Source organism: Emydura macquarii, unplaced genomic scaffold, assembly GCF_026122565.2.
Source record: "Emydura macquarii macquarii isolate MOO-44397 ecotype Brisbane River unplaced genomic scaffold, CSIRO-AGI_Emac_v2 contig_2897, whole genome shotgun sequence".
In the NCBI taxonomy this organism is placed as follows: Eukaryota; Metazoa; Chordata; order Testudines; family Chelidae; genus Emydura; species Emydura macquarii.
The window spans coordinates 45,116,161-45,131,314 of record NW_027133034.1 but is presented as its reverse complement, the minus strand read 5'-3'; the positions used below and the strand labels follow the sequence as shown (position 1 = coordinate 45,131,314).

At 41.4% G+C, this 15,154-nt stretch overlaps 1 protein-coding gene across 1 annotated transcript in view; it reads right to left on the bottom strand.

The window, feature by feature from the left end:
* The window catches only part of ACOT12 (acyl-CoA thioesterase 12), a 42,225-nt gene that overhangs the window by 5,058 nt on the left and 22,013 nt on the right, over positions 1-15,154 (bottom strand). The window contains exons 8-13 of the mRNA XM_067568986.1: positions 13,617-13,767; positions 12,073-12,128; positions 11,547-11,610; positions 9,295-9,378; positions 4,055-4,188; positions 1,808-1,936 (exon numbers count right to left, since the gene is read on the bottom strand). Coding sequence (XP_067425087.1) covers positions 1,808-1,936; positions 4,055-4,188; positions 9,295-9,378; positions 11,547-11,610; positions 12,073-12,128; positions 13,617-13,767 — 618 coding nt within the window. The remainder of the gene's footprint in view (positions 1-1,807; positions 1,937-4,054; positions 4,189-9,294; positions 9,379-11,546; positions 11,611-12,072; positions 12,129-13,616; positions 13,768-15,154) is intronic.

The following is a 15,154-nucleotide window of genomic DNA, read 5'->3' as shown; positions in this document are numbered from 1 at the left end:
TTTGCACCCAATGTCTCTAACCAGCAGGTGTATGCAAAGGGGTTGCAGTGAGTTCTCATTAAGTCCAGTGACAGACAATGCCAGCAAAAGATCAAAAGGCTGAAGGTCCAAAGCAGTGGGTTCTAGAACAATAACCACGCTCCAACCCGGACTCTGTTCAGTGAACCAATCTGGATTATCAGCATTTCATGTACAGTCCAAGGGATGACCATACATACTGAGCACCTGGAGGTCAGTGTTTTGGAACATGAGGACCCAAGGAAGATAGGAGTGAAGAGAATGAGGAACTGTCAGAAGATGAGAATCCATTCACAAAAGATTTTGTGCTCCAATTTTCTTTTTATTGCAATATGCCTTTTTCTTTACAGTGTATACTTAGGCCCCAGCAGGTGAATACTCTCCGTAGGAGCTGATATTCCTGGAGTGAGTCTTTTGTTATTGTAAGGGTGGAAGTATCCCAATTCCCAGAAGCAAGAAAAGTGGCAAAAGGAACACAGAACCTCTCAAGGAATCTAGAAGTATCACTCTATTAATGGTCTACATGCTGCAGATGCAAAGTTACTGAACAGTAATGGAGGGGACATGACTTTAGATAGGATAACAAAATATATGAACTTTCATGCTTCAGACCAGAAGCCAATCTCAAATTGCCTGAGGCTAGGAAGAAACTTATCCTATGAACAGAATCCTGTTATTTCAAACTATCCATTTTAGGGGACTCTGGCATCTTCTGGTATGAAATGCTACTGACCACTGTCAAAAACAGGATACTGGACATCCTATGTGGCAATTCTTACACTTCTAACACGTTTCTATTTTACAATGCTTAGGAAATCTGGCACACTAAGTCAACATAAAGTCTTTAAAGAAACCAGTAGTCCATCCAAATTCTCATAGGATGCAATAATATCTTTACTTCTTTCATTATTCTCGGAGCTGTTGTCTAGATACGCATGGTAATCAAGAATAAGGTTAAGATTTTGTCATGGTTATTTTTAGTAAAAGTCACGGACAGGTTGCGGGCAATAAACAAAAATTCACAGGAGCTGTGATCTGCCTGAGACTTTTACTAAAAATAACGGGGGGCAGAGAGGGCTGGTGGGGGGAAAGGAATAACAGCAGGAGCCCCTTGGGAAGGACTAACAGCCCCACCGCCCCAGGGCAGCGCACAGCCCCAGCCTCAACCAAGGGATGGGGGCACACAGCCGCGGCTCTGCCCCAGCTGAGGCCTCAGGGGTGGGGGTGCACAGCCTTAGGTCCAGCCGCAGCACATAGTCCCGGGAGAGGGTGGAGTGTGGGTAGGGACTTGAGGGGAGAAGGCAGAGCAGGGGGCAGAGCCCCAATCTGAGCCCCCACCCATATTTATAGGGAACGTCCGGCACTCCTGTGTGTAGCCTTCCCAAACAAAAGACTCACACAGTTGAAGCTGCAGGGTTGTGCAGCCGCGACCCGGCTTAAGCTGCAGGTCCAGGGTGCACAGGTCCAGGGCACGCAGCCCTGGCTTCAGCTGAAGCCATTGGTCCGGGGCACAAAGCCCAGGCCAAAGCCACGAGACGGGTGCACAGCCCCAATTCCGGCCCTGGGCACAGTCACGGGGTAGAGGGCGCACAGCTTTGGCTCCTGCTGCAGCTGCGAGGGGATTGCACAGCCCCAGCTCCAGCCGAAGCTACGGGTTAGGGATGCACGGCCCCGGCTCTGTCGCTGAAGCCAAGTCAAAGTCACGGACTCAGTGACTAAATCAAGACTAAACCCTTAATCAAGAGTTATGAAGTTTAGCACCACTTAAGCTTGAAAAGCGCACGCTTACCTAGTCTTACAGGGCTGTCTTCGAGACACAAGCACTACAAAATCCTTGGGTTTATCGCCATTCACTGATGGAGATGTAATGTGATATATTTTCTCATCTTCGTTCACAATCCTTACGACCTCACAAGTTCTGCAAGTACATTTAACATGCCATAGTCAGGACAGTTCAGCGCCTGAAGTAAACTCTTTAAAAACATTGCCTCAGAAAGAATACCTTATGAACTTAATGTAATCTGTTCAGTTTTCTTTCAGATTACGCAGGTACTGTTAAAACTAGGTTGGAAACTAGTTTGCAGTTCTTTCAAGTTGGCCTTAAGCCACAAATAATTTTACTTTTCTGCTAAAAGGAGGATAACAGCGAGTTCTCAAAGAATGGAGGTGGAATGAGACCAAGTGAAAGAGCCGCCTTCTTTGCAACTCCTCACCTGAAACTACCTTCTTATGTCTCTGCTCCCAACTCAAAAAAAAAACAAAAAAAAAACCACAACCCAGGAAAGCTCCAGAACCTGCCGATGTTGGAACAAAGTTGTACAACGCTCTTACACATTGTCAGTTCCTCAAACTGCATTCAGTACTACTTCCTTGGTATCTAAATGTACCCCCAAATCAGTGGATTTATGGCTGATTACAACAATCTATAACCCACTAACGACACCTCCCCCCCCCAGCTGCTTTCCCCCACCCCATCCCCGCCTTCCTTTTGCCCCTATGTCTGGAGGGGTGTTAACAGGCCACTTCACCTTCAACGGTCCCTTAAAATATGTGTTGACTACTGAAGGTAAACAATCAATTCCAACTTGTATTTAGCTGTGACATTTCCCAGACCTGAAGAAGAGCTCTGGGGAAGCTCGAAACTTTGTCGCTCTCTCACTAACAGAAGCTGGTCCAATAAAGAAATTACAACACCCATCTCACTCTCTCCCCCCGCCCCTCCCTCAGCCATATCTTAACATACACAGGAAAGGCAGAAACCCAGGGGAGTGCTCCCCTGACAGATCTATTTCCTTGATGCATGAAGAGCTAAAAGCACTGGCTGAAAGCTTGCGCTGCGTGCAAGATTAGAATATTTTCTCCTGAAACTTGTGGGCGAAAATCAAACTGGCTTTCTAAAGAACAGCTCCTCTGCCTGCAATGTCCCTGGAGCTCTGTGGGCCTCCAGACACTCAAAACTTGAATCTATTTCAGTCTTTTTAGATGTAGAAAGAGCGTGTGATAGAGCATCTTGGAACATTCTCTTTCATGTTTTTGCATAAATTTGGATGAAATTTGATCCAGTGGATCAAAATGTTATACTCTCATCCTAAAGCGTCTATACTAGTTTTTATTCAAAGTTGCCGAGTGGTCTGTTTAGGAAAAGCCACCTGGCAAGGTATCCTTACTTGCTCTCTTGTTGGAGCCACTAGCTACTTATCTTAGTGATTTACCTTTATTTCAACATATTCAATATGAAAACATACCCTCAAACCTGCTCTTTACACAAACACTATTTTTTGCTTTATTTCTACTCCTAATGCTTCAGCACTGAGCACTGTGGAACCAATAGTTCATTCTGGCCAGTCATTGAGGCTGTATATTAGTTATAAGAAATCTGAAGCTCTGGGTATAGTGCCACATATGACTTCCACTTTTCATCAGACTTCCCTCTTTGTTGGGCCCAAAACTCAGCCAGGTAGGCCTGCAAGTCTCCTCAAAGCACCACTCGGAGCATAATCAGAACTTTTATCCTCTGATAAAAGCCTTTAAAGATACAATGAATAACTGGAAAAGCCTCTCCTTTTCCTTAAGTGGGTGTATACATCTAATTAAAATGGTACCACATCCATCTGTTTTATGTCATCTTCCACTACTTCCTATTCTACACTCTGTGACGGATATTAAGATCACAGAGTTTATTTGGATTAGAAATACTCCAGAATTACTCTAAAACATAAAATTTCTTTGGCATTTAGGAGACTAGGAGTTTCCTGATCTCTGACTTTACAATGTTGATATTCAGCTGTGTCACACTGTGAATTGGTCACACAGCATACACATGTTTAATTAGATCAGACTATGACTGAGTGAACTGTTCTGCCTTGCTTCTTGCACTGTGAATATATACTATTAACTATACGATACCCTTTAATATATGTATAGGTAATAGTATATATTCACAGTGCAAGAAGCAATCCCAATTTTAATCCAGAAGAAAGGTTAGTTATCAGTAGAATCAAATAGTGCCAGAAAAAAAATAATGAGTTGCTCTTACAAGTAATGTCTGTCCCATTGCCTGCGGAGTCTGAAATCGGATAAAAGGCAGAAAGCTAGATTTGATGGTATTCTCACTTGCATTTCTACCTTGACAGACAAGATATCGTTCTCCTCATGTGTGAATATTTTTGTCTGAAATATACGAACAGCATTTTAAAAATACAGAATGATGAACATAAATGGACAACTTCAGCAGCTTTTCACTTGGCAAGAGAACATGCAACATATGTCTGACAGGCAGAGAGATGCAGATGAGTATTCAGGATTAGTTTTAAAATCATTTTTACATTTAAAAATTATACATTTACGAGACAAAAGTTAATAGATGGTGGTGCAATATGGTTCTAAGTGATTTTTAATTGCATAAATTCGGGTAATTGAGTTGTTCATGAGTGATGAAGGCATGAGCATACGCGTCAATAAAAATCTATATGTTGCCCCACATCATCATGTACTCTGTATAAGCCAGTAATAGCACAGAAAAGCTGTTTCACAAATGTTTTAAGAGTTTTTAAATTTTTTGGTATTCCTTTACCTCTGAACCCAGGTCAACTCTAAGCCAGGCTTAGGGTATGTGACAGAGCCCAATTCCTGTGTGATTTTTGCAAACACTAGGATACCCTTTTTCACAATACCTTGACTTGGTCATTTTGGCTGTAAATGGGATAACTCGGGCACCCAAAATAAAGCATTTCTGTAAGTCTTTTCAGGATTGGGACCTTAGTGTGTGTGTCATAAAAGTTGTATTACAGTACAGACAAGAATTAATGTCATTAATCCTAAACACTCTCTCCTACCCAAATTTTAATCTGGTAAAGGACTTCCTGAACAGATTTAACAGATTTTCATTTTCAGTGATGTAAGATTCATGAGCATTACAGTACATATTGCTCATGTATGATATGTCAGGAGTTGGCTTATTGAGCATTTACCAAACAGCACAGATCTGTATGTTTTTATATTTTATATGTATTCACATTTGTGAACAGAACACAATTACAACATGCTGCAATATAAAGTTTTAGCAAGACAAACCTTGCTACCTCAGACCTGGTTTGCTTATAGACCAGTGGTCTAACTGTTAAATCACAAGATGGGATACAGGTGGGGACAGTGAAACAGGATGAGTAGATCCTTAAACATCTATCTATAATGTGTAGACAAAACACGTTATCATGGGGGATTTCAATCTTGGGGACATATGCTAAAGGTCTTATACTTCCATTAGTAAAACATCCTTGGAATTTATAAAAATTATAGACAAAAACTTTCTTACAAAAATAAAGGATAATTCTATATTAGAACTCATTCTGATTGACAGGACAGGGTCCTGTGGAAAAAGTAATGTGAGCATGTAATTAAAGACTGTATCATATAACACATATGCACAAGGAAGCCAAATTAAGATTTCAAAGGCAACCTTAATTCTAGCATTTCCTAACTTTTGAGTAAACTGCTTTGCAACCTTAATGTTCTTTTAATGTAAGTGTGTGCGATAGTTTATAGGTTCTTATACACTCTCCTCAATGTAATATACTAGGCTGGGATTCACACAGGTAAAATCAATGGATGTTAAGACACCGAACTACACTGGTGAGATTCACAAAGCTATTTAGGCACCTTATTCCCATGGATTTCAATGGGGAGCTAGATACCTAAATACCTTTGTGAATCCCAACCTTCCAGTAGTGCATTAAGCCACATGACTAACTTCTGACATAATATTGTTTGTTCTCTCTCTCACCCTCTCTCCAGGAGGAGAGTTGTGTGCACAGTGGAGTATTTTGGAGGTTTATGCTTTTGTTTAGGTTTGTATTAGAGCTGTCCACACAGAGACTTTGTGCACAGCAGGCTAGTATATACTGCAGATTTACACTCCAGCACTAAGTCTCCATGTGCACAAGTTCTTAGAGAAGGCAAGTGGGAGTTAGAAGTACTCAGACTAAATGTTTACCCTCTTAGGAGTATGTACTGTGCCTTTAAGAGATGAGCATATGTTAGAGGGAAATAGGCAGGGGTTAGTGAGAACAGGTTCGAGGCAGTCTAGTGGCAGGTTCACCAGACACACAGCTAAAAGCTCATGGCTCTCCTTTAGCTTACGTAACTCAGTTCTAATTCTTTAATTCTTAGACTCTTAGACTTTCTCCTTATGAATTCTCAAGATAACACATGGTACCTGTGGGGTACAAGAGAGGACAGAGAAAAATGGACTGTGGTAAAGGAATAAAGGAGATATCATGGAGGGGGAATAACTAAAAGCCCCAAGGGGTTGAAACTCTCAGGTAGTTCAGCAGACCCTTGGAAGGGATTCAAACAGAGTTTTGATATATAAATGCAAGCAGCTGGCTCTGCTGAAAAAAAAGACCAGCAGAAAACATCAATCTCCTTAAATATTTCAGGAATTGAGGCAGTGGGTGTCTTTAATAGCATGCAACTAAATCAGGCAGACAGCAACTTATGACACAATTTTGCAGAAATTTGAAGAATATTGTATACCTTACAAGACTGAAACATTTGAAAGGTGTAAGTTTCACCTTTGAAGATAAACAGGAAGGAAGGAGTGTTATTTGAACTGAAGAATTCCTAACAGAGCTGATGCTAATGAGCTAAACCTGCAACAATATGGACAGTTAACAGATTCAGTTATGAGGTATCAAAATGGAATTGGAATCGAAGATCCAAAGCTGAAAAAAAAGAGTGTTGGATGATATGGAGCTCACTTTGGATTAAGCAGTAAGACTGTGTCAGGCAGCAGAAATCACTCCAAATAGAATAATAAGAATGGAAGGAAAACAGGACACTGTGATTCTAAATAGAGTGACAAAAGAGGAAAAAAATCTGGCAAACAGTAAGTAAGTACAGAACAAAAAACACGGAGGGGCCTTAAAAAACGCAAAGCATGAAACTTTGCAAGGGAAATCTTCAAGGACTGCACAAGATGTGGACAAAAACACAGACTTCAACGATGCTCAGCTTTTGGGAAGCACTGCAATATTTGTAAGAAATACATGCCTTTTGCCCAAATCTGCAACTAGGATGAACAGCTGCAGAAGAGGAAGCAAAGCATGCATGTTGATGCAATAATCCAGGAAGAGAGCTGGGACAGCAACACAAAAGAGTTCTATCTAGGACAGTGGTTTTCAACCTGTGGTCTGCGGACCCCCAGGATCCGCAGACGATGTCTAAGACAGGGGTGTCAAACTCATTTGCTATGGCGGGCCAGATTTGAATGAAATGTACTTCAAGTGGGCCATACATACCATAAATCGAAATACTAGGCACAGCCATTTTTATGTAGTATTATATTTTATTTGCTAGATATCAGCGATATAAAAACTGCAGTAAATTCACTTCTACAGCTACTACTATTTTACGATTAAATGAATCGATCACTGATTAAGAATTATAGTACTGCACAATGCCCCAAGACCACACTGTGCCTCGCTCACCTTTTGGAGCGCTGTGTCTCATGCACACAGTGCTCCACGCGCTGCCTCCAAAGTACACAGATCTCATGGCAGCGCCTGCTTCCGCGATATCTCGCAGCGTTGTACCCTCTGCCGGCGTCGTGCGCTGCCACATCTCTCAGCGTTGTACTCTCTGGTGGCAGTGCATGCCGCCGCCAGAGAGTACAACGCCGCAAGATGTCACAGCCGCATGCGCTGCCGCCAGGGGCCAGACCAAAAAGGCTGGTGGAACACAATTATAGGTTAAAAAGAGCATTGGACAGGGCTAGAGCAGAAAGCCTGAAGCTAAATAAACAAAAATGTAAATTCAGGTTCAGAGAAATTACCTATTTAGGAGAAAGGTTAACTGAATAAGGCAGATGTACTGATCCTAGCAGAACATAAGATATAACAAATACGCCACAACCAGAAAATAAGCAGGCAGTACAGAGGTTCATGGGAATGGTTCATTTTTTAGGTAAATTTAAACCTAAATTTGGCTGCACAAACCAGCAACCTCATGCAAAAGAAAAACCAGTGGACATGGGATGCTAATTTGAACAAAGAGTTTGGTCATTTAAAACAACTGATTCAGAAAGCCCCTGTTCTAAGATATTTTGACAGCAGGAGGCAGACCAAATTGTCCACTGATGTCTCCAAAGAAGGCATAGGGGCTGTATTGCTACAAAAATATGATGAGCATGGAGACCAGTGGCATATGCATCCAGGGTTCTTACAAAAACAGAATGCCACTATGTCCAAATTGAAAATGAAACTTTACCTCTGGTGCATGCTTGTAAAAAAAAGTAATGTGTTTATTTATGGAAGATGAATTGTTGCACAAACAACATGGTTTATGGCCCTGGGACAGCCTGCCACACAGACTGAGTAGGAATTGGGGAGCCCAGGGCTTTCAGGGTCCAGGGCTCTGAAGCAGCCTGCCACTTGGACTGCCTCAGATTTGGAGAGCGTACAGCTTTCATGGTTCATGATTCCAGGACAGCCTGCCAGATGAGGTTTCACTCATAAAGCTAGGCTTCATTCCCTTTTCTTGGAAAATGTGACAGGGTATATAAACTCCTCACTGGACAGGAGAGGGTTAAGGAGCAACTCTGGGCTCAGGAGACCCCACCCCTCCACCCATGCTGAGCATGCTCAGGTTGGAGGCAGAGTTTAAAAGACTGCCAGACTGCTCAGTCAGATGCTGGCAGGCCAGGGAGAAGAACATGCTGTGGGAGCTCCAGGGTAGGATGTGACCTGATTCCTCCACCAAGCCAGGGAATGGGGGGGGGGGGGGAGAGCCACAGCTCTCAGAGACTGGGACCAGGATCAAAGCCTAGAAGGCAGTGCTCCCCCTGGATGGATGGCAGCCAGCTGGGATGTAGAATGAGGAAGTGACCCGGGGAAGCTGATTTGAGGCTGATGCAAGGCACTCTCAGGTGAGCGAAGCTGAAACAGTCTCTGAAGGCCCAGGGTCTGAACCCAGTGGAATGGGAGGACCTGGGTTCCCTACCCCCACTCAGGGGTTGCCAGTAGGTGAGGTTGCTGCTGGAGGTGAACCACTGGGTGTAACTGTCACCTTGGGCTCTCAGGAGATGTTGCCTCCCACCCACAGAAAATTTCAAAATTTTTGTTTTCCATTCCTAATCAGAATTAAGCCAAATTTTAAAATATCGAAGTTGTCAATGAAATGGAATACCTTTTTGTCTGCCCAGTTCTAATGGTGAGCATGATCTGGCCCTCCAAATGTTACTGAAGTTGGCATGCAACTATTCCACAGTTCTGTACTTACATTATCCAGAGTGCTGGTTATTTCCCATCCACATTTTGTTGCCAAGACTGTCAGTGTGGCTACATTGCTGTAACTCAAGTATGCCTGAAATGTAAGATATATTATTAAAAATGGAGGGCTGATATAAAAGAGAATCTCACTTCTGGCATGTGTAGTAACTTGTACCAGAGTTACCCCAGAATCACAAATCAGGCAAATGTTTTTTCCCTTAAGTGGTAGTCTTCTAGAAAAAACAGTCCAGTAGTTTCTGAATTAAATACTTTCAATAGCTGGATTATGTTTTCAATGGCTGAGGCAAAAGAACCTTAATTAAAAAATACAAATTTGGGTTTCTTTGATGGATAAAATAGAGCAAAAAAACCCTCTACTGCCAGAAAGAGACAATACTGCTCACCTCTGAGGCTACAAAAATAATGGTTTCCTTCATTTTCCTTATAAGTAGTTAAAATCTGCTAGCAAATTAACCTCTTCACTGCTGTCAGATTGTGCATATATTTTGGCAGCTGCTTGAAAACAGAAGGTGGAATCAGAGGAGTGGATGTCTGGACATGTCTGTTACTTGTGTTTGACAACACTGGAGAAGTACATGTCATGGATGGAGCTAATATTTAGAAGTAGTAAAAAAGAGAACGTACAATTCAAAAATCTTTAGACTTGTTTTGATTTAATATTAAACAAATTTTGATCATTCATTTTGTTAAGTTCTACTGTCTATATTTACTTTCCTACAGAAAAAAATTTCTATGTCCATAGAATTCACGCTGATGGTGACACATTCTAGTGCTGCCACAGTTAATGGCAAATCATTTCCCACATTATACATCTCCAATTATTAGACTCATAGATTATAAGGTCAGAAGGGACCGTTATGATCATCTAGTCTGATCTCCTGCAAAACGCAGGTCACAGAACTTCACCCACACACGCCTGTAATAGACCCTCACCTAAGGCTGAGTTATTGAAGTCCTCTAATAATAATTTAAAGACTTCAAGGTACAGAGCAAGCAAGTGATACTAGCAAGTGACCCATGCCCCTTGCTACAGAGGAAGGCAAAAAAAAAACCAAAAAAACCCCAGAGCCTCTGTCAGTCTACCCTGGAGGAAAATTCCTTCCCGAACCCAAATATGGCAATCAGTTAAACACTGAGCATGTGGGCAAGACTCACCAGCCAGACACCCAGGAAAGAATTCTCTGTAGTAACTCAGAACCCACCCCATCTAACATTCCTTCACAGGCCATGGGGCATATTTATCGCTAGTAATCTAAGATCACTCAATTGCCAAATTAGGCTGTCCCATCATACCATCCCTTCCATAAATTTATCAAGCTCAGTCTTGAAGCCAGCTAGATTTTTTTTTTTTGCCCCCACTGCTCCCCTTGGAAGGCTGTTCCAGAATTTCACTTCTCTGATGGTTAGAAACCTTTGTCTAATTTCAAGTCTAAACTTCCTGATGGCCAGTTTATATCCATTTGTTCTTGTGTCCACATTGGTGCTGAACTTAAATAACTCCTCTCCCTCCCTGGTATTTATCCCTCTGATGTATTTATGGAGAGCAATCCTATCTCCCCTCAGCCTTCTTTTGGTTAGGCTAAACAAGCCTAGCTCTTTGAATCTCCTCTTATAAGGCAGGTTTTCCATTCCTCGGATCATCCTAGTAGCCCTTCTCTGCACCTGTTATAGTTTGAATTAATCTTTCCTAAATATGGGAGACCAGAACTGCACACGGTATTCCAGATGAGGTCTGACCAACACCTTGTATAACGGTACTAAGACCTCCCTATCTCTACTGGAAATACCTTGCCTGATGCATCCGAGGACCGCATTAACTTTTTTCATGGCCACGTCACATTGGCAGCTCATAGTCATCCTATTAATGACTATTTATTTATTTACTTTTAGATTCAATTAAAATGACATAACGAAACATCAGGGAGCCACTGGGGTTTTTAAAAAAACAACAAAAGCTTAACTACAATTTTATTCCGTAATAAAATAACACTAAGAATTTGTATAAATACACAAAATCATGGAAATTCAGGGTCAGTATTGCTAATCCATCCTCAGTTCATCCCAGGTATTGTTGCAAATACACTACACACATTTATCCACTCTTTTGACATTACTGCAATGCCTAGATAAAGCAGGCCAAGTTAAGAACAGTTTGGGCAAGATCTTTAGCATTGTTTTAACAAGTCCAAATGCACCCCTAAGACTATGTGTGTGGATGACTTCAGATGATGTAAGTATTACCTGATTGCTTCTATCCCAGAAATCAGAGGAAGGAGTGTCTTCCTTATTAGAGAGAATGTATTTTCTGAAATGTACATTAAGTATACAAGGAGGTCAAAACAAATAGCATTTATTCTCTTTGCTTTTCCTTCAGTGTACAACCATAACAGCCACTTACATAGTACTCAGCATCTTCTGAATGCTTTACAAATATTAACTAATTAATCCTCACAACAACAGGGTGAGTTAAGTAAACGTTAGCTCCTTCCCTCCCTCCTTCCCCCCCAAAAAAAGATAGGGGAACACACAAAATGGTCCAAATATTTCTTGCCTTAGATGAATAGTTGCCTTTGATTTCAGCATGACTTAGGCAAACAGGATCAGGTTCAGAAATGCTAAGTAACAATAGCCATTGCATTTGAGAAGACTTAAAATAATGAGCAAATACTCCTGTTTTCACAGTATATGTCAAGGAAAAAAAGTTCACTTATTTCATCTTATGAAATATAGTTTTCAATACCAAGTTATCTTTGAAATTGATTTATACCTGGTTAGTCTAATCCTCCTGCGTGCAATAGCTCCATGATATCTTCTCAAACCATCCTTCACAGGAAACAAAACAGAAATAATCTGATTGAATTATGATCCATTCTACTTTGATAATAGTGTGCAAATAAAAGACCATTAAAGATTATTTATTAAAAGTGACATTGTCATATATCAACCCTAGAGCATGTTATTTAAACCCCTCTCCAAAAAATAACTGCACTTATTACAATGGAATTGGTCAATTTTTTTTTTAACATGACAGCATCCCTTTAAATGAGTAAAAATAAACTAAGTACCAGTCTGGAGTATTTTAGTAGCATAAGTGCTGGTACATGGACTTTTGCTCAGAAACAACAGTAAAGTGCAATGCTAGACATTCTGTACATGCCAAAAATGCCACCTTTTAGATAAAATATTAATCCAAGGAACCTTCTGCACAGTGCTCAGAATGGGAAGAAATATTTGAGGGATTTCTATATTGCTTTAGCTTGTGTCTGAGTTTGAAAGCAGAGGGCAGTATGTTATGACAAGTTAGGAATGAGCACTCCACAATAGACTTGCTCACCTCTCAAACTGACTCTTCATTCGCTACTTTCTTCCATTGCTATTCCATTTAGAACAGAAATTTCAAAAGCAACTAAGTAATTTAGGAGCACAAATCCCACTGAAAGTCAATGGGACTCATGCTCCTGTGTGACTTAAGTACTTTTGAAAATATCACACTTAATCCTACTTTAGTCTGTTAATCTGCGTATTTTTTCTTGTTCAATTGAAGTAGAAAGAAGCTTCTTTTTTTAAATTTCAGCTTCAGAGCTGGTACTCAGCTCCTCTTAGAAAAAGGGTGCTGGAGTTAATGCCCTGTGAGCTGCTGCTTAGTTGAAGTTTGCTTCTCTGGTGGAAGTTAAAATGCCATGGCATTTTTTTTTTTAGAAGAGTGGACATAATGCTGATGTAGGAGTCAGCTTTCCCTCTTGAAACAAGATAGAGTTTAATGTGCAAGGCAGTGCGTAGCCCAGTGCTGAGTGTGTATGACTTCTCATTTCCTTATAAAGTCATTACCCTACTGGTCATTAATTCACTATTTTAGTAGCTTTTTTATTCCTCCCTTTGTACTTTATAGAATTCTATGGTAAGAGAAATAAGAGCTAATGAAAGATAACAGTTTTATATTCATGAAGGTTTAAAAGCTCTATGAACTATTTTAAGGGCTCCATGTACTTGAGCTGGGATTTTCAAAGGAGCCAAAGGGAACTTAGGCACCAACTCCCCTTGAAATTCAATGGGACTTGGGTGCCTGACTCCAGCAAGTGCTTTTACAAATCCCAGGCTAATTAGGAGGTGTTCAATTATCCTACAAGCTTTCTCAAGTTCAGAATATCGTCTTGAGGAGGAGGAAGAGAAAGTGGTTCAGTGTGTAACCTTGTTTAGCCCTTCATTTCCTCAGAATAGCTGCTAGTGATTGGCTGTGTGATATGCATTACTTTGAGTTGGACTATATAAGCCATGTATATATTCATTCTCTCTCTCATGTAAAAAGCTGACCTTTGTAGTGGGTTTGATTCTGGGAAAGGTGAGGAGCTCTCCTTTGTCATTTACAGCATTAAAAATGAGAAAAGCGCTGTTAATGTGCCGCGCTTGGCCCTTGGTCCACTCCTCACAGTTGTAGGCCTCAACACGAACACCAACCTCAACACTGAAAGAAGAATTTAAATGAATTATTTAACCACCATGGAATGACACAGAGGCAGCAATGAAACAAATATAATAACCAGAGTTGTTATACACTTCTTGGGTACAGGGAACAACAGTGGGGGAAATCTGAATATGTCAGATATACGAACAATAAATTATTTGTTTGCTATCTGAACACTGAGGCATTTCTCAGCAGTGATGTAAAAGTTAGTGTAAAAGAGAAATGTCAGGACTAAAATGGGCAGAAAATGAATTGAAGTAGCAAAGTAGTGTAGGGGCTTAGACACACTGATGAGCAGAGTGTGGGAACTGAGGGCTTGGGGAAAAGAGCAAGCTTGCACTCATTTGGCACTCAGATGTTCAAGAGGAGGGTAACTCACAGCAAGCGGGTGTTCTGTGGGGACCAAATGTAGCCCAAATTCAGAAAGGAGTAGCAATGGGAGATACATCTATTTCCAACAGGCCCCTATTTACTCCAGAAATGTTGGCATGGCACAGTATAAGCTATGGTTCTCAACCTATTTACCATTGTGGGCTGCATATGCAGCTCTCTGTTATGTGGGCCACATCCACTACCTGTATGGCTCTGAGGCTGTCACATGGACTGCAGCTGTGTGCTGATTGGGCCTCGGGTTGAAAACCACTGGTATAAACTAAAGTTGGGGAGGGACTACTGTCACTTATACCCTCCTGTGGCTCTTCTTCCTGCCTTCTTAGGGCCACATCCTCTGGTCTAGTTGAGCAGTGCTTATCACTGGACATGGGGTAGAAGTGGGGCAAAGATGGGTTTAAGCCATGGGTTTTGTCCCAGGCTGGCTAGGGGACTGTCAGTTCCCTGGAGTCATTTACTTATGTCTGGTCCCAAGGAGTCATTCCAGTAGCTGAGGATCTGCAAGGCAAAGGAGTATTGCAACCACACATACCATTTGATAAGGTTCAGAAAGGGGGTCGTGATGTAGGAGCCTCTATAGTGGCCTTAAGTCACTGAAGGATTCCCCTGCTTAAGTTTGCTTTATGCCACAGGAACTGGTATGATGCAGGCTTACTTTGAACTCAAGCATCAGGCTCTTTCATTGTGCTAAATAAATGCTTGTTACAATATTTTGTTATGTACACTCATATTCTGCCCATTTTACAACCAGTAACAATTGGTATAAAGGTTTCCATGGAAGCTGCACCCATTTATTTCAAGCTGCATTTGGCTGAGTTTAACACTAGAGGTATTCACCCCCCCCCCCTTCTTCCAAAACAAGAGTTTTGCAACCAGGAAGCAACTACGAGGGCCTGGACTCTGCAATAAGCTCCACACTGATAGAGCCCTATACACTGCAGGGTCAGGGTCCAAATGATCACAATGTCCCTTTGGAATTCCTTTGGATTGCTTAGCA